We start from the raw sequence: 21,359 nt of genomic DNA, 5'->3' as shown, positions 1-21,359 counted from the left end.
GGTACCCCCCTCATCGCCCTCACGGAGCCCCGTGGCGCACCTTGTCCGTGGCGTAGTTCCCGAAGGCGCAGCTGTTGTCGGGGAAGCCCCAGCTGAAGCAGCAGCTCCAGAGCGGGCACAGCAGCAGGCGCTGCCCGCCCAGAACCAGCACCTCCTTCTCCAGGCACACGATCTGCCCCACCGGGCCCCTGGGCAGCTCTGTGGACGGGGGCCGAGATCAGACACACACACTAACGTACACACTAACCTAACACACGATCTGCCCCACCGGGCCCCTGGGCAGCTCTGTGGACGGGGGCCGAGATCAGACACACACACTAACGTACACACTAACCTAACACACGATCTGCCCCACCGGGCCCCTGGGCAGCTCTGTGCACGGGGACCGAGATCAGACACACACACTAACGTACACACTAACCTAACACACGATCTGCCCCACCGGGCCCCTGGGCAGCTCTGTGCACGGGGACCGAGATCAGACACACACACTAACGTACACACTAACCTAACACACGATCTGCCCCACCGGGCCCCTGGGCAGCTCTGTGGACGGGGGCCGAGATCAGACACACACACTAACGTACACACTAACCTAACACACGATCTGCCCCACCGGGCCCCTGGGCAGCTCTGTGCACGGGGACCGAGATCAGACACACACACTAACGTACACACTACTGTACACACTAATGTACACACTAATGTACAGAAAATATACACACTAATGTACACAGTAATGTACAGACTACTGTACACACTAATGTACACACTAATGTACACACTAATGTACAGAAAATATACACACTAACGTACACACTACTGTACAGACTAATGTACACACTAACTTACACACTACTGTACAGACTAACGTACACACTAATGTACACACTAATGTACAGAAAATATACACACTAATGTACACACTAATGTACACACTACTGTACACACTAACGTACACACTAATATACACACTAATGTACACACTAATGTACACACCAATGTACAGATAATATACACACTAATCTACACACTAACGTACACACTAACGTACACACTAATGTACACACTAATGTACAGACTAACGTACACACTAATATACACACTACTGTACACACTAATGTACAGATAATATACACACTAATATACACACTAATGTACAGATAATATACACACTAATGTACAGATAATATACACACTAATATACACACTAATGTACAGATAATATACACACTAATATACACACTAATGTACAGATAATATACACACTAATGTACACACTAATGTACACACTAATGTACAGATAATAGAGTCCCGCGGAAGTTCTTTTGACTTTTGTGGGTTTTGTTGATTTGTAAAAAGGGGGAATTAGGCCATTAAAAAAGTTGCGGTGTGAAAAGCGTTGTAGAGCGAGGAGATGTAGAGGGGGGGGGGGGGGGGGGGGGGGGGGTCCTCATTCCTCCTCACACCGCCTGAATAAACGTACCTGCTCAAACACAAGTAATTGCTCTTCAAAAGCATCACGTTAAAGTGTTTGGGAGATCGGCCCAGAGAAACTTGGGAGGAGGATTTCATTAAATTGACCCCCGAAAAATGGCAATTAAACAGAGATCACACACACACACACACACACACACACACACACACACACACACACACACACACACACACACACACACACACACAACACACACACACACACACACACACACACACACACACACACACAGGTGGCCTTAGGGGACACTAACATTCTGGACAGCAGAATTGTGTGTGTGTGTGTGTGTGTGTTTGTGTGTACAGTATGTGCATGTGTGTGCGAGACTGTAATTGCACCTGTAATTGACCTATTCACGCAGAAAAAGGGACAGAAATCATTATGTCCCCATCGCTGCCGCGGCATCTAGACCCCGCCACCACGCCCCTCCCTATTCATCTCCATCTGCTTATTGATCAGATCAGACAGTCAAAAGATTTAATAGGAAATGTAATATGCAGGAATCTCTCCCCGAGCATGCACAGATTCATCACCTCTCGCTCAGTGGGTCTTCAGGGATATTGAGATTATTAAGTAGAGCTCAGCGCGCCCGTCATCTCCATATTGTGCTCCATAACACCCAGCACGCACACACACACGCACACACACACATCTCCACCTAAACCCTTACACTAAATTTATGTGTTGTGGACAAATTCAGTGCCCCGTTTTTAAATGGCTCCCGGAAGACTTGAAGTGAGACATTTGTATATTTTTATGTGTGTGTGTGTGTGTGTGTGTGTGTGTGTGTGTGTGTGTGTGTGTGTGTGTGTGTGTGTGTGTGTGTGTGTGTGTGTGTGTGTGTGTGTGTGTGTGTGTGTGTGTGTGTGTGCGTGTGAGAGTAATGTCATTTGTTTGAAATAAAACACTAAAAGTACTATAAAAAACACAAGATGAGACGGACCCTAATGGATTCGACTGCTTTTGCACGAAAACTCTCAGCGAGGGAAAACCCCGTAATTAGGCAACACACTGTTGTTGTAATTCACTTTAATTAGACTTTAGAATTTTTTAAAAGGGTTGTTTTAATTTCCAGCCCCCCGTGTGTGTGTGTGCGTCTGCGTCTGCGTCTGCGTGCGCGTGCGTGCGCGTGCGTGCGCTGCTGTATACCCTCCCCCGGCGTCTTGCGTTACCTTTGTAGGGCTGGCCGCCGGACTTCAGCTTCTCGGGGCTGAAGAAGAAGGGAGGCGGGTGGGCCGGGGGGGCCGGCTCCTTCCTGGACGCGCCGCGGGCCGGGTGCGGCTTGCTGAAGAGCTGGGGGGGTTAAGGGAGGACGTAGTTAACACTGGGGACTTGGCCCCTCAGCACCTCAGGGGTTACAGACTCATGTCCTTCAGGAGCCGGCGCGGTCAGCCTGCATGAAGGTAGGCTGACCCCCCCAGAGGACGCGACCCCGTGGCTTCTGGGTTACAGTTCAGTAAAATGGTCGCGACCCCAACTTCCATCTGCTTCCTCACAAACCGAGTTAAGCGTATGAAGTCGTAGTAGGAAGAAAATGGAATGAAAAAGCATCAGAAAAACGTATCATTATACGTTGTTTATACGTCTTGTACTTTGTGACGTCACTTCTGCACTTCAGAAGTATAATATAGTATAGGATAGTTTTGTATAGTATAGTACAGTACAGTATAGAATTGGAGCAGAGGAATATTACTGGTAGTAATGCTGTTTTGGTCATAGTTTTGTAATTCAACGTAAAATTATTTTGTCATTATGGGGAGAAATTGTTGGGTTTAAAACTGTCAGATGTGGCAAGCAAGAACAAGTTTAGATAAGCCTAGGTTATGTTATATTTACGTTGCTACAGGACTTCAGAATACTACAACTCTCTCAGAATCACAAAATGTGTCGCCTTCAAAAGAATACCCATGATGCATTCTGGTCTACAAGCCCTACAGCTGATAGGTCCTCCATCTCAGTATCGGGGGACCCCCACTATCAACCACGCGTCCAGCCCGCGACCCCGCCCACAGGCTGCCCCGGAGGCCTCCGGTACCTGCTTGGGCACCTGGCCGAAGTTGCTGACGTATCCCAGCATGGTGCTCTTGACGACGGGGTCCAGCGGGACGTCGGGCGTCCGGGTCCTCCGCTGGGCGTAGAAGTAGGGGTGGAAGGTGTTGAGGCTCTCCACCGCCGCAGAGCCCTGCTGACGGTGGCCGAAGATCAGGTCGATCCACAGGTGGAGGTGGGCGCTGACGTAGTCGCTCTCCAACGCCTGGGTCGGGGGGGGGGGGAAGAGAGAGAGAGAGAGAGAGAGAGAGAGAGAGAGAGAGAGAGAGAGAGAGAGAGAGAGAGAGAGAGAGAGAGAGAGAGAGAGAGAGCCAGAGAGCCAGAGAGAGCCAGAGAGAGAGAGAGAGCCAGAGAGAGCCAGAGAGAGAGAGAGAGAGAGCCAGAGAGAGCCAGAGAGAGAGAGAGAGAGAGAGAGAGAGAGAGAGAGACAGAGACAGACAGAAAGACAGAGAGAGAGAGACAGACACAAGAGGGAGAGAAGATCGAGATGAGGAGGGATGAGTGAGTGAGTGAGTGAGTGAGTGAGTGAGTGAGTGAGTGAGTGAGTGAGTGAGTGAGTGAGTGAGTGAGTGAGTGAGTGAGTGAGTGAGTGAGTGAGTGAGTGAGTGAGTGAGTGAGTGAGTGAGTGAGTGAGTGAGTGAGTGAGTGAGTGAGTGAGTGAGTGAGTAAGTGAGTGAGTCGTGGCAAGAGAGAGAAAGGATGAGGTATGACTGAGGCCGCTGCCACTCCAATAACTGTTTGAAGTTCAACTCAAACCCTACCATCAGCTGCATATAGTTTGAACCGAGCGCTCCATCTGTTATGAAAACCGAGATACCTAAACCATAACTCATGAAAAAGATGACAGAAACAGGAAAAATATAGAGAACTTTTGGTGTGAGCACACTTAGCCAGCAATCCCGTTATTGTCGGCAGTGTATGATCTCGTGGCCAAAAGTCCATTTAAAAACGTCCTGGGGGGCTGGAGGTTAGGCAGTGTTATGAGTTTATCCCTGCATGTTTGAATCAAAGAATCATTTGGGAGGTAAGTGAGGGAACAGTGGCCATTACAATCGCTGCTATCCTTAAGCCCGAGCATAATAACTTCATACTCAAATAACACAAAGATAAGGAGGAATAAAACCCAAGCAACAACAACATATTGGGCTCATAACTGGTGCATATTGTCCTGTGTTAATCCGCGTATGAGAGGGAGGGAGAGGAAAAAGTTGAAAAGGGCTAATTTTGTGATAACGGGATGCGGTATGAGTAGTTCAGTAGATTACAGACTGATAACCAATATAAGGGCCCCAGGGCGGCACAGAATACACAAATAACATAAGCCTGGTTCTGATATGAGCACCAAACAAGCAATCAAAAAAGACACAATTACACCACACCATCAGTGTGTGCGTTTGTGTTCCTCCGTGTGTCTGTGTGTCTGCGTGTCTGTGTATAGGGGGGGTATTTATAACGAGAGGACAACATTAAGCTTGTTAGACAAGAAACCTAAGAAGATAAACCGAGTTGCCTTCCCCTTGTCCTGAATGGTCTTGTTGTTCTCTCAGGGACAACTGGCAGCTAAAGCACGGCCACACCCCCCTGCCCCCCCCCAGACGAGCCCCCCGCTGTCTATGGAGACAGTCAGCGGCTATCAGGAGCTCATCCTCCCGTCGCCGGTCCGAGCGAGGTCCTTTCAGAGGTCATGAATAGGATTGATTTGGTGCCCATGACTGGAGCGCATACAGGCTGGGGGGGGGGGGGGGGGGGGGCAACACAAGGCCCAACACAAGCCTGTCTGTCTGGTGGTCTACTAGGAGTTGAGTCCGAGCCACAGTGTTGGGGGGTGTTGGGGGGTCTTGGGTGTTGGGGGGTGTTGGGGGGTCTTGGGTGTTGGGGGGTGTTGGGTGTTGGGGGTTGTTGGGTGTTGGGGGGTGTTGGGTGTTGGGGGGTCTTGGGTGCTGGGGGGTCTTGGGTGCTGGGGGGTCTTGGGTGCTGGGGGGTCTTGGGTGCTGGGTGCGGTACAGACCTCTCGGTGGGCCCTGATGAACTCGTGGGGGTCGTCTTTAGCCCACGGGGGCAACACCACGTCCCCCAGAGCAGTGCCGTCCTCCATGCAGCCTGTAAGCACACACACACACACACAGTCGACAGACACACACAGGGGACACACACACACACACACACAGTCGACAGACACACAGGGGACACACACACACACACACACAGTCGACAGACACACACAGGGGACACACACACACACACACAAACACACACACAGTCGACAGACACACAGGGGACACACACACACACACACACACACAGTCGACAGACACACACAGGGGACACACACACACACACACACAAACACACACACAGTCGACAGACACACAGGGGACACACACACACACACACACACACACACACACACACACAGTCGACAGACACATAGGGGACGGACACACACACACACACACACGCACACACACACACACAGTCGACAGACACACACAGGGAACACACACACACACACACACACACACACACACAGTCGACAGACACACACACAGTCGACAGACACACACACAGTCGACAGACACACAGGGAACACACAAACACACACACAGTACACAGACACACAGTAGACAGACACAAACACACAGAGCATGCATACAATCACAGACACAGATGCAGACAAAGACAGACCCAATTAATTACCAACTATCAACACATTCCATCGACAGCTTTGTTAAACAGTAAACAAAATTCCACATTCTTTATTCAGCGAACGTTGATTCTTGTGCGTGTTTGTGTGTCGTCTGACCCAGCTGGATGTGGTTGGAGTTGCTCAGGAAGTCTGGCAGGTAGTAGAACTCCGGGATGAGCTCCCGGACGTCGCCCATGTTGTCCCTGGAGGCCGACTCCCACTCCCAGCGCACGCTGTGGAACATCCGCTCGGGGATGTCCAACCCTCCCTGCGGACCACACATCATCATCATCATCATCATCATCATCATCATCATCATCATCTTCACCAGGTAGAGCCCAAAACAAAGTCCTAACATCTCATCCAGTGGCGTCTAGCAACAGTGGGCTGCCATCTTTCGTTCTTCATGCCCTTTAGTTTATGCGCATTATGTAAGCAAGGCACATTCGTCCCGTGTTGCAAAGAAGCATTTAATCTTTCGCACCCAAAAAAATATGTATAATCCACGACGGAAATCTCATGAGGGAGAATGTAATTTGGGAGTAAAACAATTACCTCAATGAATGGAAATACTATATATACACAGAGCAGATTCTGTTAAGAGATGCAAATCTGGTTATGGATATTACTGGGTTCCCCTTTCTATGCTTCTGAGAAGGAAAAGACACGGGAATCACAAAACTAACACAGTTATTGCTTTATTCTGACTATCAAATATGCATGCTTTTTTATTATAATCAATTGGATAGTGGATTGCAAATTGGTAACTTCTGCAAGATGATTCTTTTAAATGATTTATATGCATCTCTTAATTATTTGCATAGATATTGAAATCCCTCTTTAATTCAGTTTTCTTCCCAAAACTATATTAGGTTTTATTATTACAATGATTACTTTCAATTCAACAACAAAAATACCTATTGATCAGTTTGTGTAGCTACTTGGACACATGTGTTGTGTGGTTGTGTGTGTATTTGCGTGCCTGCATGTGCATATTTTGCTTTAAATTGAGATTGCAACAATGGTTGTCCATACATATTCCCTCTTGCTTTTTAAAGACAATTCAAATATGTATAAAGATCTGTAACAAAATTAAAATGCAAGTTAATACTGGTTGATTTCAGTAGAGTCAATATGCTGTAATACTATTAGAAAAAAGAACAATTAAACAAGCGCGAAAACAAAAGTTATTGTCGTAGAAAAAAAATCGGTCAGTAAGGCAGAAAGTGCTTAGGGGCATGTTTTATCTTTAGTCTTCCTTTCGGTCACACCCACTGCGGTCGCTGCCCGGCCACAGAACGGCCTCTCACTGCCAGCGCTGCCGACTAAAAAAAGCGAGCTACACACCACAACTCCAATGCAGCATTGACAAAAAAGCCTGTCTGGTTCAGGACGCAAAAACAATAATTAAAAACAATAGAGAAACACTTATCCGTGCGGCTGTTTGTCAGTTTGGCCGCGGAGCGCGTCGTGGTCACCGTCTCACCTGGAGGGTTTGGAAGGTGTTGGAGAAGGGCTCCATCCTGACCAGGAAGGACGCCACGATGATAGCGGAGGAGTAGTGGGTGCAGTAGTGGCAGCGAGCCAACAGATCACCTGTGTCATCGATACAGAAGATGGGAGGACTGTGTATTACATACAGGAGGGTCCGGAAACTCCCTGGAAATATTGTCGTGTTGTAATGTTTTGAAAGCAAGGGTTAATATTGAGCAAGTGTCTGAGAGTAGAAGGTGTACCATCGCTGTTCTCCATCTCTTCATATCTCTCCACAAACATCTCCCGCCTCTTCTCCGTCTGGGCTCCCATTGGCTTGGACAGATCCCGGAACGTCGCCGGATTGGAGAGATCAAGAGTCTTTGGAGGCCAGGAAGACAAAGAAAGAGATCCACCGATTTCTGCGTTAATGGTAGCGAATTCTGCAGATTAGTACACCTCTATCGCCTGTCAACAGTCAACTCCATTGTATTTGTTTAGGTCTTAATCACATTTCAAACCTCAAAGGGCTTCACAGGCCCACATGACAAGAGGCCCAGTCCGTGACCCTAAACCCTTCAATTACCAATTAAGCTTGCATGAGTTATATCATGTGGAGGGGCTGTATTGGCATTAAGGCCCAATCCCATTTCTACCCCTTACCCCTCCCCCTTGTTTTGAAGGGGTAAGGGTAAGGGGTAAGGGGTAGAAATGGGATTGGACCTAAGTGTGGTGGTTTCACAGGGTTTCCTGTATGGATCTCCTCTGCTCTGGGGCTGATTGGAGGGGGGGGGGGGGGCTCACCTCTGACAGGTAGTCAGCTAGGACCCAGGGGAAGACTGGGTACTGCATCATGTCGTTGTAGGTCCGCCCGGCCAGCGTGTTCAGATGCATCAGGTACTCAAAGTTACTGATGTCCCCTCTCTGGTGAGGGCCGCCGACAAACATTGGAAAAGGTTCAAACAAATGTAAAGCTGCAGTTAGTGAGGTGGCCAGCGACTGACAGCGCGGCAGTGGAATGATGATGCTTGAACTTCTGGTGAGAAAACAAGCAATATTAAATAGTTTTTTGAGGGGTATTTTACCTGCCATTTTAACATTTCCTTCTTTCCGACCACAGGGCTTTTCCTGGGGCAAACCCAAACATTTTAATTAGCAGGATTAAATGTCTTCACTTTTCTGCATTTAAGGGCTAAATTAAAATACCTCAAATTGCTTCACTATAGTAAATGTTTGACACCAAGACAAAGAAATACACATAATAACAAAAATAAACAGAAGGAAATAGCAGAATAAAATGCCATGTCCACCCATGCGGACAAAAAGGAAAAAATAAAAATCTGTAAAACAAACAGAAGGGGATTAGCAAAACCAAATGCCATGTCCATGTTTTGACTGTTGGGTTGCATAGCAACCAGTCCTGGAATGCTGGGTTTCATGGGTTTGCATCCAGCCGCTCAGACCAGAGCGGGAGCAGAGGTGAAGTGAAAAAGTTCAGGGAATCCATGTGGTGTGTACACAGCTGGGAGAACCGTTACAGCGGGAGCGAGGAGGCTCCTGCGTGAGGAGGCTCCGGCGCGACCCGCAGGCGGCGACACCACAGATTAAAGCCCATGGCGCCATCTATAGGCTGCACGGGGAAACAGTTGTGTTGTCATGAAAATATGTTCGGAAAATGAGTTACTATAGTTACTCCTGAACTGATGAACATTTTTTGTTCACTCATTTACCTTCCGTAAATTGCGGGTAATTTATAGTGATAAAAAAAATATTATTTATAGATATTTGTATTTAGCCTTTACGTTTCCCAACCAATCAGAATATTTTTTTAGGTATCCTTAAATTATTCAAATAAAGGACAGTCAAAATGCCTTATTTCCCTATTCAAATGTAAACAAAAAAGCCTTCCTAGAATAGCAATGCATTTTCATTTCATTACGCGTTTTACTAATGAAAGAACTATCTGAACTTATTTAATATAAATTAAGAAGAGATTGCTGCTGAAATCTCCTTGTTCCCCTCTCTACGGGCCGGTAACTTGGCAATTAAGTTCTGGCACCAAGCACACCAGTTGCTAAGTAACAGTCTTAAACAAGAGCAAGCTTGGCTGCCCCTGTTTGGAAGGAGTTCTACTTGTGGGAAAGAGCTAGATTAAAGCAGCTAGTTACAACTCCTGCATTCTGTGGTGTACTTAAAACAATAAAAGCCACTGTTAGTTAAAAGGTGAACGCAGAGATAGCCAACAAGAACCGGTTTAAAATGCTGACCGAATGCTATTTTTCCCTTGGCGTAAGGAAAAGCAGCTAGGAGTGGACTTTGAAACAACAGTGCTTGGCAGAATGTGCAGTAGAGGCAGAGCGATTCTGTCCTGAATGCCCTGTTCACGGAAACTGAAGCCAGTGCCAGGTTAAAAACAAGGAAGTAAACAAGCTTTTGGATCACAATATCAACAGAAGAGTGACAAGTAAGTAAAAAATGTAAATTAATTAATGATACAATATCTACCAAATGATCCAGTCCCTGACTGATGAAAGAAGTACTTTGATTTGTTTTAGATCGAGGTGAAGATAATACTAGGAGTCACAACATGACCAAATATAATTCAACAATAAACCGCTAGATGTTGCCCTGAAAATGGCCCTGACACCTTCATAGACTACACCTGGAAACTATATGGCTCTTGTGAAGTGTATCCAATTTCTAACCCCAATAACTCCCAACCAAATTATTTTGTAAAACTACACTAAATCAATCATTGTATTTGGCTCAGTGTATGTTATCTAATTGCGGGTAATAATTCCATGCAATAGTTTTCTATAGGAGGTTATAATGGGAACAAGCGGCTGCGGATAACCTCTCTCATCCCTAGGATGATGAATGAGGCGAGAGACGGCCTTGGGGTGTAGAACACACACACACACACACACACACACACACACACACACACACACACACACACACACACACACACACACACACACACACACACACACACACACACACACACACACACACACCTTGCTCTTTGAGACTGGAAGGAGGAGAGGGGACCGGCTCTCGTCACACACTCGTGCGGATCATTTATCAAAGTCCTTATTTGACTCGTGCACGCTCACACGCTGCAGCCAAGCGCATGGAGGTGAACCGGCTGGCAGGCAGAGGTGCTGTCGCAGGGAGAGAGGAGAGAAAGAGGGAGATGGACACACATACACTCGGGGTGGCTTGAGAGAGAGAGCGAGAGAGAGGGCGAGAGCGTGAGAGAGTGAACGAGAGAGAGACACACACACTTGCAGTTGCTTGAGAGACAGATAGAGAGATATGAAGAGAGGGAAGGAGACCAAGCGCTCCCTCAGCTGACTGGTGAGGCAGCGGCAGCATCAGAACTCATTTGCGTTGTGTTTTTCTGCTGTTCTTCCCTGCATCGCCACTCTCTCCTATTGTTCCCCGGCATTAGCCTTAATTAGAGAGCCATGCTCTTAAATACCCCCATGGGCAACACTGGGTGAGTAGGCAGGGGTGGAGACACAACACACAAACGCACACACACAGATTCAGATGAACACACTCACACACACAGAAAAACCAATACACTATTGAAGCCCCCATTCCCCAGAGAGAACACTTTCCCCTCATGCCTTAGGCCATACATGATCCCTTGTATCTGTGTAAATAACATCTCCCACTCCCCCACACACACACACACACACACACACACACACACACACACACACACACACACACACACACACACACACACACACACACACACACACACACACACACACGCACACACACCCACCCACTCTCTGATGTTCAATATTAGTCCATTGCGCTGAAGATTACATAAATTACCCTGAATCAGCCTCTGGAGAGCTATTGTCAGAAAAGGTGCGATGCCAAGCGGGAAGTGGTGAATCACAGCTGCCCTGTGTACCGTGTGTCTTCCTGCAGCATGGGGGTCAAGCGCACCGCGGCCAAGGGGAAGAAGGTGACCTTGAAGATGGTCAAGAAGGTGCTGAAGGTCACGGCAGAGGGCCGCCGGAGTGTGGACCTCAGTAACCTGGGCATCGCCACTTTCCCCAAGTGCCTCCTCAAGATGGCCGACGTGGACGAGCTGGACCTCAGCCGTAACCTGCTGCAGACGCTCCCGGAGGACGTGGGCAGCCTGACGTCACTCAGCCGACTGGACCTGCACAGCAACAAGCTGGAGGCGCTGCCCGAGGCCCTGGGCCAGCTGGTGGGGCTGACCCACCTCAACGTCTCCAACAACCGGCTGAGCTCCGGGGGCCTGCCCGCCGCCCTGGGCGCCCTGACCCGCCTGCAGAGCCTCAACCTGGGGCTGAACCGGCTGGACCGCCTGCCCCCGGGCCTGGCCGCCCTGCCCGCCCTGCAGGACGTGGGGCTGTTCGACAACCTCTTCACCGAGCTGCCCCAGTTCCTCACGGCCGTCGGGACGCTGAACGCCAAGAGGAACCCGTGTTCGTACGGCCGTGAGGACGGGGCGGGGGACGGGGCGGCGGAGCCCAGGGCCACGGGGCTGTACCTGGCCCCGGAGAGCAGCCTGTGCAGGGCCTGTCTGTACCGGTGCAGGCAGGAGAGGCCCCCGCACCGCAGGAACACCCGAGGGGACGGGAGGGGACCGGAGGAGGACAAGAGGAAGAGGACCTACTCGGGGCTGGTCTCGCCCAACTCGGTGGCCGCGGCCAATCAGGACGCGTGGAGGATGAGGGGGTGACGGAGGCTCCGCCCGACCACAGAGTCTGTAACTTTGTCCTTTTTAAAGTCACTGACGTGACAGTGATGGTCGTCCAATGATGTGGTAGGGCTCTCCCGGCCACATTTACATGTTAACTGGTCACTTGCCACGCATTACTTTTATGTGTTTTGAATAAAAAAATGAAAAAATAAAGAAAGAAAAAAAACAATTCTAAGCATATTGCTGCTTTTTTAATTATGTTGTTCTATAATGAGATTATAATGTACCTGGCGTTCGCGATGACCTCAGCTATCCCCAGGCCTTTTAACGACGGCACGACTAAACACAACCTGCAGAGAGATGGAGAATTAAAGAGAGGGAGAGAGAGAGAGAGAGAGAGACAGCGGGTAAAGAGAGAGATAAAGGAGGGAGAGGTAGACAGACCGACAGACAGACAGAGAGAATTAGGGGCAGGGGAGATTCGTATAAAACAATTTAGGTAACGTTTGGTGCACGGGGAAAAACACGTTTTAGTACCTTTTATACACGGAGACGTGATCTCGGTTCAGGAAGACGAGGAAGACCGAGTGTCCGTCCGTGATCAGGATCTCCAGAGCGTTGCCCTGAGGACGAGACACGAGGCTGAAACCCATTCTGACGCTCTGCTAATGCAATAGACTAATAGGAATAGAATAATGTGCCACTCTGCGTGGAGCACTGCTGCGTCTGGCAGGGGGAGCTGTGTCACGGGTCAGACCTCCAGGAGGTAGTGCATGAAGCGGGCGTCCTTCACGTCCGCGTAGGGCCAGCGGCGGCAGCTCCCCGACGGAGGGTCACCGTCGAGGAGGGTGGAGAGGAAGGAGTCCTGCACACTGAGAGAGAGAGAGAGAGAGAGAGAGAGAGAGAGAGACATAGAGACAGAGAGACAGAGACAGAGAGACACACACAGAGAGAGAGAGAGAGAGAGAGAGAGAGAGAGAGAGAGAGAGAGAGAGAGAGAGAGAGAGAGAGAGAGAGACACAGAGAGACACAGAGAGACACAGAGAGAGAGAGACACACATAGAGAGAGAGAGACACAGAGAGAGAGAGAGAGAGAGAGAGAGAGAGAGAGAGAGAGAGAGAGAGAGAGAGGGAGAGGGAGAGGGAGAGGGAGAGGGACAGAGAGAGAGAGAGAGAGAGAGAGAGAGAGAGAGAGAGAGAGAGACAGAGAGAGTTACAAATATTATTATTATTGGAATTAGGGTCAGGATAGTGTCATCCTCGAACCAAGAGGGTCTGAGGTCAATCCAAATATCCCACAGACATCCGTAATGTAAAGTGTCTGACACAATACATGCTCCTTGATGAACTGGATCTGAATTTGCCAAGTCTGAAGACGCTTTGGGGAAAATTCACCCACAATTCTTCACGCCTTTTAGCCAGATGAGTAAACAGCTCAATGGTCCATTATGGTGCCATTCCACACGTTACACGGTGCTATTCCTCCTCCGTGCGCCACCTCGGGGGGAGGGGGGCGGGGCTACGGGGCGTACCTGCTGGGGTGGTGCTTCCTGCAGCAGACGTCCCCTGCTGGGCTCAGGGTGAAGGACTCACACAGGTACATGCTCTCCCTCCCAAAGAGCAGCACGCCCTCAGAGAGTCGGTGGCCACTCACCACCAACACACAGTGCTTGGCCTTCACCTACACACACACACACACACACACACACACACACACACACACACGGGGGAGAGAGGGTGAGGGAGGGGGAGACCCTGTGTGTACACATCAGCAGGATTCTCTCGTGGGACCAGCGTGGCTGCGATGGCACTCTGGGTTGATTGATCATTTTAATCACATATTCTAATCATTATTAAATAGACACCGTTGAACAATTCATTATCGGGGGCTGATTGATGGAGAATGATCGAAAACCTACGACCCCCCCCCCCCTCCGAACCCCCCCTGCCCCCCCTCTTTCTCCGCCTCCTGTTCCTGACGGCCTGAAAAAATCTAAAGAATAAAATAAAGTAAAGCTGGGAGCCGTCCAGACGCTGGCTGCCAACGCGGCCACGTGAGGCTCAGCTGAGCAGCTGACACACGGAGGTCTGGTACGGCTGGCTCCACCCCCCCCCCCCCCCCCCCACCCCCCACCCCATCACAATGAGCATGTGCACCTGGCTGCCCCCCTCTGCTGGCACCCGCCCACCCCCCCTGGGTTCCCTCTGAGGGGGGCAGGGTCCCCAAATATACTAAACAAAACCATATGGGGTCTCAACACACACCCACCACCCTCCCACCCCAACCCGCAGGGCAACACACAATTTATACTAATCTAATCAGAGCCACACCCCCCCTCCCCGTCCACGGAGAGGAGAGGAGAGGAGAGGAGAGGAGAGGAGAGGAGAGAAGAGAAGAGAAGAGAAGAGAAGAGAAGAGAAGAGAGGAAGAGAGGAGAGGAGAGGAGAGGAAGAGAGGAGAGGAGAGGAGGGATGGGGAGAGAGGAGAGAGGAGAGAGGAGAGAGGAGAGGAGAGGAGAGGAGAGGAGAGAAGAAAAGAGAAGAGAAGAGAAGAGAAGAGAAGAGAGGAGAGGAGAGGAGAGAGGAGAGGAGAGGAGATGGGAGGGGTGGAGAGGAGAGAGGAGGGGTGGAGAGGAGAGAGGATAGAGGAGAGAGGAGGAGAGGAGAGGAGAGGAGAGGAGAGGAGAGGAGAGGAGAGGAGAGGAGAGGAGAGGAGAGGAGAGGAGAGGAGAGGAGAGGAGAGGAGAGGAGAGGAGAGGAGAGGAGAGGAGAGGAGAGGAGATGGGAGGGGTTGAGAGGGGTCCGGCCGTTATTAAGGGAATTAATCACTGCCTCGCACACAATAGGAAACCCGCTAAGTGATCTGAACCTCTCGTCTGAAGGGGAGAGGCGGCGGGGGGGGGGGAAGGGGGGGGGGGGAGTGTGACTGATACCATGTGATGATGTAACGTGTTGTGGAGAAAGACGAAGAGTTCTGGGAACCCAGACCGACCCGTGAACAAAACACACAAAACGCCCCCCGGGCTGAAGAAACGTTTAAAATCCTAAACGAAATTATTTTTTTCCCTCCCGCCCAAAAAAAATCCAAAATGACGAATGATGTGGTTATTATGTTATTTTTATTAATAGACGGATTAAACGCATACAGCAGCGGTGGCCACCTCCTTATCGCTTTATCTCCCTGGGGGGGCGCAGGCCAGAGAGGCGCAGATCAGTCTGAGGGTGATTTAGCTGATGATGGGAAGAAGGAGATGAGGAGAAGACTCTTATTGACTCGGAGCCTAATGTCAGCCCATTGATTTCTCCCCACACACATTACCGTCATAATCACACTATCGGCGCCCGGGAGATAATTATGCGTGGGTGTTTTACTACTACTGTGTGTGTGTGTGTGTGTGTGTGTGTGTGTGTGTGTGTGTGTGTGTGTGTGTGTGTGTGTGTGTGTGTGTGTGTGTGTGTGTGTGTGTGTGTGTGTGTGTGTGTGTGTGTGTGTGTACATTTCTCAGTGCTAATGACGGTGTTTATTTGACAGAGAGCTCAGCAGGCTGCCGCCGCGGAGCTGCTACGAAGGCTACACGATGAAGAGCGCTCACACACCACGCCGCCTCGCTTAGCGAGCGCCGCGCTACGGTGCTGCGTCGCCTCCTACTGTTTTTATTAATACTTCTGTCAGAAACATTAAAAGCCGCGGCTGGTTGCCTCGTGCGATGCGGAGACGGAGAGAGAGAGGCTCCGTCAACACGTGTTCTCGGAGCACAACGCGCTGCTAGCCACGAGAGGAAGCTGCTGCTATGCTCTCCCGCGGCTAGCGCGCTCCGCTAATGAGGAAAGATGAGCTCCGGATGGCAGCACTGGGAGATCCAACGCCCCCCCCCTAGAGGGATCAAGGCCGAACTACGGGCTAGGTCGGCCTTGGCGCTTTGGTGTTATGGTTTTGTTGTGTGTTGTTATCTGAGGCCTGGGTCGGAGTACACAAATTCTAACTTCGGACTGATTGTGAATGTCGGAAAAACAACGACATGGAGCTGTGTTCACTCGGTATAGTGTGACACGGTCCAAACGTAATGTCTAGTGTGTTTAAATTACAATTCCTACAGCGAAAATTTCACTAGGTGGTTAAGACAGAGTTAGTCAGGCTTCAAACTTGTTGTGCCCCGTCTTCCAGTCAAGGCAACATGTTCGGAGGCCTCATAATCGACACGATTGACGTTGGTGTCCAAAAGCGTTATAAATGGTAAATGGACTGCATTTATATAGCGCTTTCATCCAAAGTGCTTCACAATATTGCCAGACATTCACCCATCCATGCACACATTCACCACCGACGGCGGAGTCCACCACGCAGGGCGACAGCCCGCGCGTCGGGAGCAGTCGGGGTTATCGGCCTCGCTCAGGGACACCTGGACACTCAGCTAGGAGGAGCCGGGGGTCAGCCCTACCTCCTCCCCAGGGTCCAGCTCCTGCAGGACGGTGTGCATGTCGGCGCAGGCGTGCGTGTGGGAGCAGGGCGTCGCCACGCAGGTCCCCAACGAGTCCACGGGCGTGGCGGGCGTGTCCGTGAGCGAGGGGAAGAAGGTCAGGTGGTCGGGGTCCAGGCACGCCTCCTCCTCCTCTCCTGGCGTTCCCTCCAACAGGATCCTGGTCTCTGGAATACCGGGAGCAGAGCAGAGACACGTGTTCCCGACAGCCACTCCTCCTTCATCGAGGGCGGGCTGGAGGCAAAGGGGGAACTAGTTGATGGAATATTTACCAGATTCCAGTCCGTTCTGGTTCTCCTCAGCCAATCGGGAGTTTGAATGGAGACGACCCGTCCCTGGCAGCTGTCATCAGAATGCGTCACATAGTAGTGAGGTTACAGTGAGGGGAGCCGCACACTTTAAACGCACACTATAAACACGATTCACTCAAATGATGGGGTACCACAATACTCAGTATTTGTAAAGATCCGCACTAATTGGATGTCGTACTTAAGGTACGGCCACACTGAACGCGTTACGCGCGTACGAGGCGTAGAAAACCGGCCTTTTTGCATAAGGAACCATTGGTTTAGGCGCGTAGATGGGTTACACGCGCTAAAGCAGCGCGTTAGACGCGTTAGTTAGTACTTAGTTGTATAGCATCTTATCCTAGCTATCTCTGTTGTGTACGGGGAATGGGTTAACCTAGTGATGGTTAGTGCTTGGCACTTGGTTCTATGAACATCCTTACTGTACCGACAGCGATATACATTATATATGTTTCACCTTCTTCTGACAAAGTACTTATTGTACGTCGCTATGGATACGAACGCCAAAGGCCCTGAATGTAGACGTGAAGAACCTCCCGGGGTCGCCCCTGAACGCCCCAACCTCCCCCCCAGGCGGGCCCCCCCAGCCCCACCTTCTTGGAGCGGCGCTGGGCCCTCCTGCGGAGGCGCGGCCGGGTGCGGTTGGGGCCCTCGGCCTCGTCCTGCACCCAGCGCCGGTCCAGCAGCACGCCGGGCCCCGGGCCGAAGAGGGCGCGCTCCCGCAGCAGCTCCTCCTCCACCTGGAGCCACCTGGAGCCGGTCCGCACCCACGCGCTGGCGCCCAGCTGGACCAGCAGGGGGCAGCACGGGGCAGTAGGGGGCAGTAGGGGCAGTGGGGGCAGCAGTGGGGGCAGTGGGGGGGCAGTGGGGGCAGTGGGGGGCAGGGAGAGACGGAGAGAGGGGTTGTTATGGGGGTCATGTCGGGTGGTTTTATTTCATCTCTTTCAGTCCATGTTAAGTAGATTTTAGAGAAAATATTCTTAATAAATGACCCTGTGTTTATAATGAAGGACTTTCACTAGGAGAATGAATCTATATAATGTAATAATAATAATAATACGATTTTAATTAATAAGAACATTTCCATCACTTTATGCTCTCGTTTTGCTGTGTGTTTGTCTGGGTTTGGCTGTGTATGGGTCTCATGTCCAACCTGTTTGAAGTTGGCCTCCATGCTCTCAAACACGCTGTGCCCCCTCAGTTGGTGACACTCCATGCAGGACAGGAACTCCTATGGAACAGACAAAAACCCTTGGTCCAAGATGAAAAGATGGGGCCAACTCTGACCCTCTCGCCCCTCTGCTGGCAAGACGTGCACACACACACACACACACACACACACACACACACACACACACACACACACACACACACACACACACACACACACACACACACACACACACACACACACACACACACACACACAACAGCGGCCATCATATTCCCTGACGGTATTGTTTTCCTCCTCATGCGATTACAATACGTTTGTACACAATTACATCTGCTCTAAATTGCATTCACTGGGCAAAATAAGCTATTGGCTACACTCACACAATAACCCTGTCTGGAAATGCAATCATTTGTCTGTTCTGATCCGATTAACATAAACATTAATATCACTGAGGTAAGCCGCAGTCGAGGGGAAGGTGCGTGAGGAGCAAGGTGTGTGTGTGTGTGTGTGTGTGTGTGTGTGTGTGTGTGTGTGTGTGTGTGTGTGTGTGTGTGTGTGTATGTGATAAGAGAATGTGCGCGTGTGTGTGGGTGTGTGTGTGTGTGTGTGTGTGTGTGTCCTATTGATTAAAAATGAAATAAATAAATAAACAAACAAGGCGGTGGTTGACACTGCAGGATGCGAGCGTTGAGCGCACACACCGGGCTCGTATCGACGGGTTTACAGCTTCATTAAGCCGATCATCACAGCAGTCCTCACTCAGAGACTAGTCAAACACCACGCGGCCGTCTTCCAGCTGACCCAGGAAACCCGCCTAATTGACTGGAATCAGGCTACCGCTCCGTCTAAAGACATCCTTCCTTTTTTATTTACAGATGCTAATGATGTGTTTTGGGGGTTACAAGGTAATAAATATAAAGTAACTGAATTTAGGGCGGTAAAACGATTCCGAAGCAGAAATGGCTTGAAGCCAACGTCATGTGGATTTGAGCGAATCCGTGCGAGAGGAAACAAAGTTGACCGTGTAAACTTCTGGAGAACCCTCTGGAGAGTGAAATCAGTTTCCTCTCGACGCCTGGCTGCCCGTCGAAATGACAAGTTACGTCGAGAAGGAGAAAACAAATAGCGCAGAGTAATTTGAGGGGTGGGGGGGGGGTGGGGGGGGGGGGGGTGGGGGAAAAACACGGGAAAATAGTTCAGACAGAAGAGAAAAATAAATAATGACGTTTGTGCGACAGATAGACAAAGTCGTCTACGGCAGCGTCCTCCTCCTCCTCCTCCTAATTCCATTCCTTCATTTAGGAAAAAACATAAGTAATATGTAGCATTAATTACCCTGTTTAGCAGATAGGAGCCCCATTGTCTTCCCTTTTCAACGGCGTATTAAATACACAACTCATCTCTTCGCTGTCTGCAATTACCATCAGAAGATCACACTCATTTCCATTTTAATGACTTCCCAGCCACGCGCCACCTTTGATGATAAGGCAACATAATGTCAACTTCATTCTGGGCTGGCTGTGAATGTGTAATGAACTTAACGTGATCATTAGTGCTGTTAATTATCTTTCTAATATGAGGACACAGATATGATTATGCAAACGGTATTGGGCTGATGAAATAAATCTGGGGGAAGCATCGCGGCGGAAGCTGTGCAGAGGCAGCGGAGTCGGTCGATTCGTCTCCATCTACTTCCCGTTCATTACCTACCGACGTTGGGGCTTTGGCTGCTGCCTGTCGGCCCGACCGCTCCCAGACCGACCCGCTTTAAGCAGCGCCCGTGTGACGCATCACCGGGATACCGATACCCCAGAGCCGTCCTGTCCTCGTTCGACTTGCGAGATGAGGGGTTGATTTGATTTGAAAATATTAATAAAGTATGTGTTGTGTAATTTTCATTCGAGTCTATACTAAATGAAAAATCAGGCCAGAAATGGAACTACCGTGGCTAACCAACAGGACGCGCACAGGGACTTTGTATATTGAGCTAGTTCAACTCCTGGGAGACAACAGAGCGTGTTTCGAGGTTTGGGAAAAGCTTAAACTTTCCTCTCTCTCTCGGTTTGCGTTTCAGACAGGAGGAGGAGGAGGAGGAGGAGGAGGAGGAGGAGGAGGAGGAGGAGAAGAGAGGAGGAGGAGGAGGAGGAGGAGGAGGAGGAGGAGGAGGAGGAGGAGGAGGAGGAGGAGGAGAAGAAGAAGAAGAAGAAGAAGAAGAAGAAGAAGAAGAAGAAGAAGAAGAAGAAGAAGAAGGCGATGAAGAAGAAGAAGAAGAAGAAGAAGAAGAAGAAAACCATTCATCACCCTCACCGAGAGCCTGTCAAATACTGATATGATAAAGAACAACATCAAATGAATCATGTTTTCATCAGATTGGTACCAGCGTAATTGCCAACTTGATTTCTAGAGTGCGGCGGGCGGGGGGCGGAACTCACGTACACACACACACACACACACACACACACACACACACACACACACACACACACACACACACACACACACACACACACACACACACACACACACACACACACACACACACACACACACACAGGGTGAGACAGACACACAGCCGTGGTAATTTCATGCCTGTGTGCCTGAGTAATACGTCCCCGCACCCGGCTCCAGATGGCGCCACGTCTTAAGCGTTGTGGGGGAACTAATGATGTGGGCCACGTGTTTCGGGTGGGGGGGGGGGGGAAAACAACAATAAACGCATCTTTAACCTTCAGCAGCCAACAGTGTGCTGTGGAGGGGCGGGACTCTCTCCCCGGTTCCTCTCCTACTGGATGGGCCCAACAGATATCAATTACTCTGCCCACTCAGGGGCGGTCGCCCGGGATCATCCAAATCCATTTAAAGAAATAATCAAACAGCCCTACCAGGGCTGGGTAGCCTGCAGGGCACAACGTATACACACACACACACACACACACGCACACACACACACACTCACACACACACACACGACAATGACAACGAACACGGTGACTTTGG

General features: G+C 50.1%; 2 protein-coding genes across 5 annotated transcripts in view; one reads left to right on the top strand and one right to left on the bottom strand.

Annotated features, from left to right (window-relative positions):
- The window catches only part of wdfy4 (WDFY family member 4), a 57,710-nt gene that overhangs the window by 7,689 nt on the left and 28,662 nt on the right, over positions 1-21,359 (bottom strand). For 3 of the 4 annotated variants that reach the window (XM_056609223.1, XM_056609224.1, XM_056609225.1), the window contains exons 42-58: positions 18,342-18,419; positions 17,782-17,973; positions 17,153-17,222; positions 16,842-17,047; positions 13,935-14,083; positions 13,160-13,274; positions 12,940-13,025; positions 12,690-12,752; positions 8,792-8,834; positions 8,511-8,630; positions 7,970-8,087; positions 7,720-7,829; positions 6,351-6,501; positions 5,556-5,647; positions 3,534-3,752; positions 2,671-2,791; positions 41-198 (exon numbers count right to left, since the gene is read on the bottom strand). In XM_056609223.1, the coding sequence (XP_056465198.1) occupies positions 41-198; positions 2,671-2,791; positions 3,534-3,752; positions 5,556-5,647; positions 6,351-6,501; positions 7,720-7,829; positions 7,970-8,087; positions 8,511-8,630; positions 8,792-8,834; positions 12,690-12,752; positions 12,940-13,025; positions 13,160-13,274; positions 13,935-14,083; positions 16,842-17,047; positions 17,153-17,222; positions 17,782-17,973; positions 18,342-18,419 (2,091 nt within the window). Of the gene's footprint in view, positions 1-40; positions 634-2,670; positions 2,792-3,533; positions 3,753-5,555; positions 5,648-6,350; positions 6,502-7,719; positions 7,830-7,969; positions 8,088-8,510; positions 8,631-8,791; positions 8,835-12,689; positions 12,753-12,939; positions 13,026-13,159; positions 13,275-13,934; positions 14,084-16,841; positions 17,048-17,152; positions 17,223-17,781; positions 17,974-18,341; positions 18,420-21,359 lie in introns of those variants that run through there. The other variant, XM_056609226.1, reaches the window with a different exon arrangement.
- lrrc18a (leucine rich repeat containing 18a) lies at positions 9,829-12,630 on the top strand. Its single transcript, XM_056609227.1, has 2 exons — positions 9,829-10,170; positions 11,658-12,630. The coding sequence occupies exon 2, from the start codon at positions 11,659-11,661 to the stop codon at positions 12,439-12,441; it is 783 nt and encodes a 260-aa protein (XP_056465202.1). The 5' UTR covers positions 9,829-10,170; position 11,658; the 3' UTR covers positions 12,442-12,630.

This window comes from Gadus chalcogrammus, chromosome 15 (genome assembly GCF_026213295.1).
Source record: "Gadus chalcogrammus isolate NIFS_2021 chromosome 15, NIFS_Gcha_1.0, whole genome shotgun sequence".
Lineage (NCBI taxonomy): Eukaryota > Metazoa > Chordata > Actinopteri > Gadiformes > Gadidae > Gadus > Gadus chalcogrammus.
This window is presented reverse-complemented; position numbering and strand designations above follow the sequence as displayed.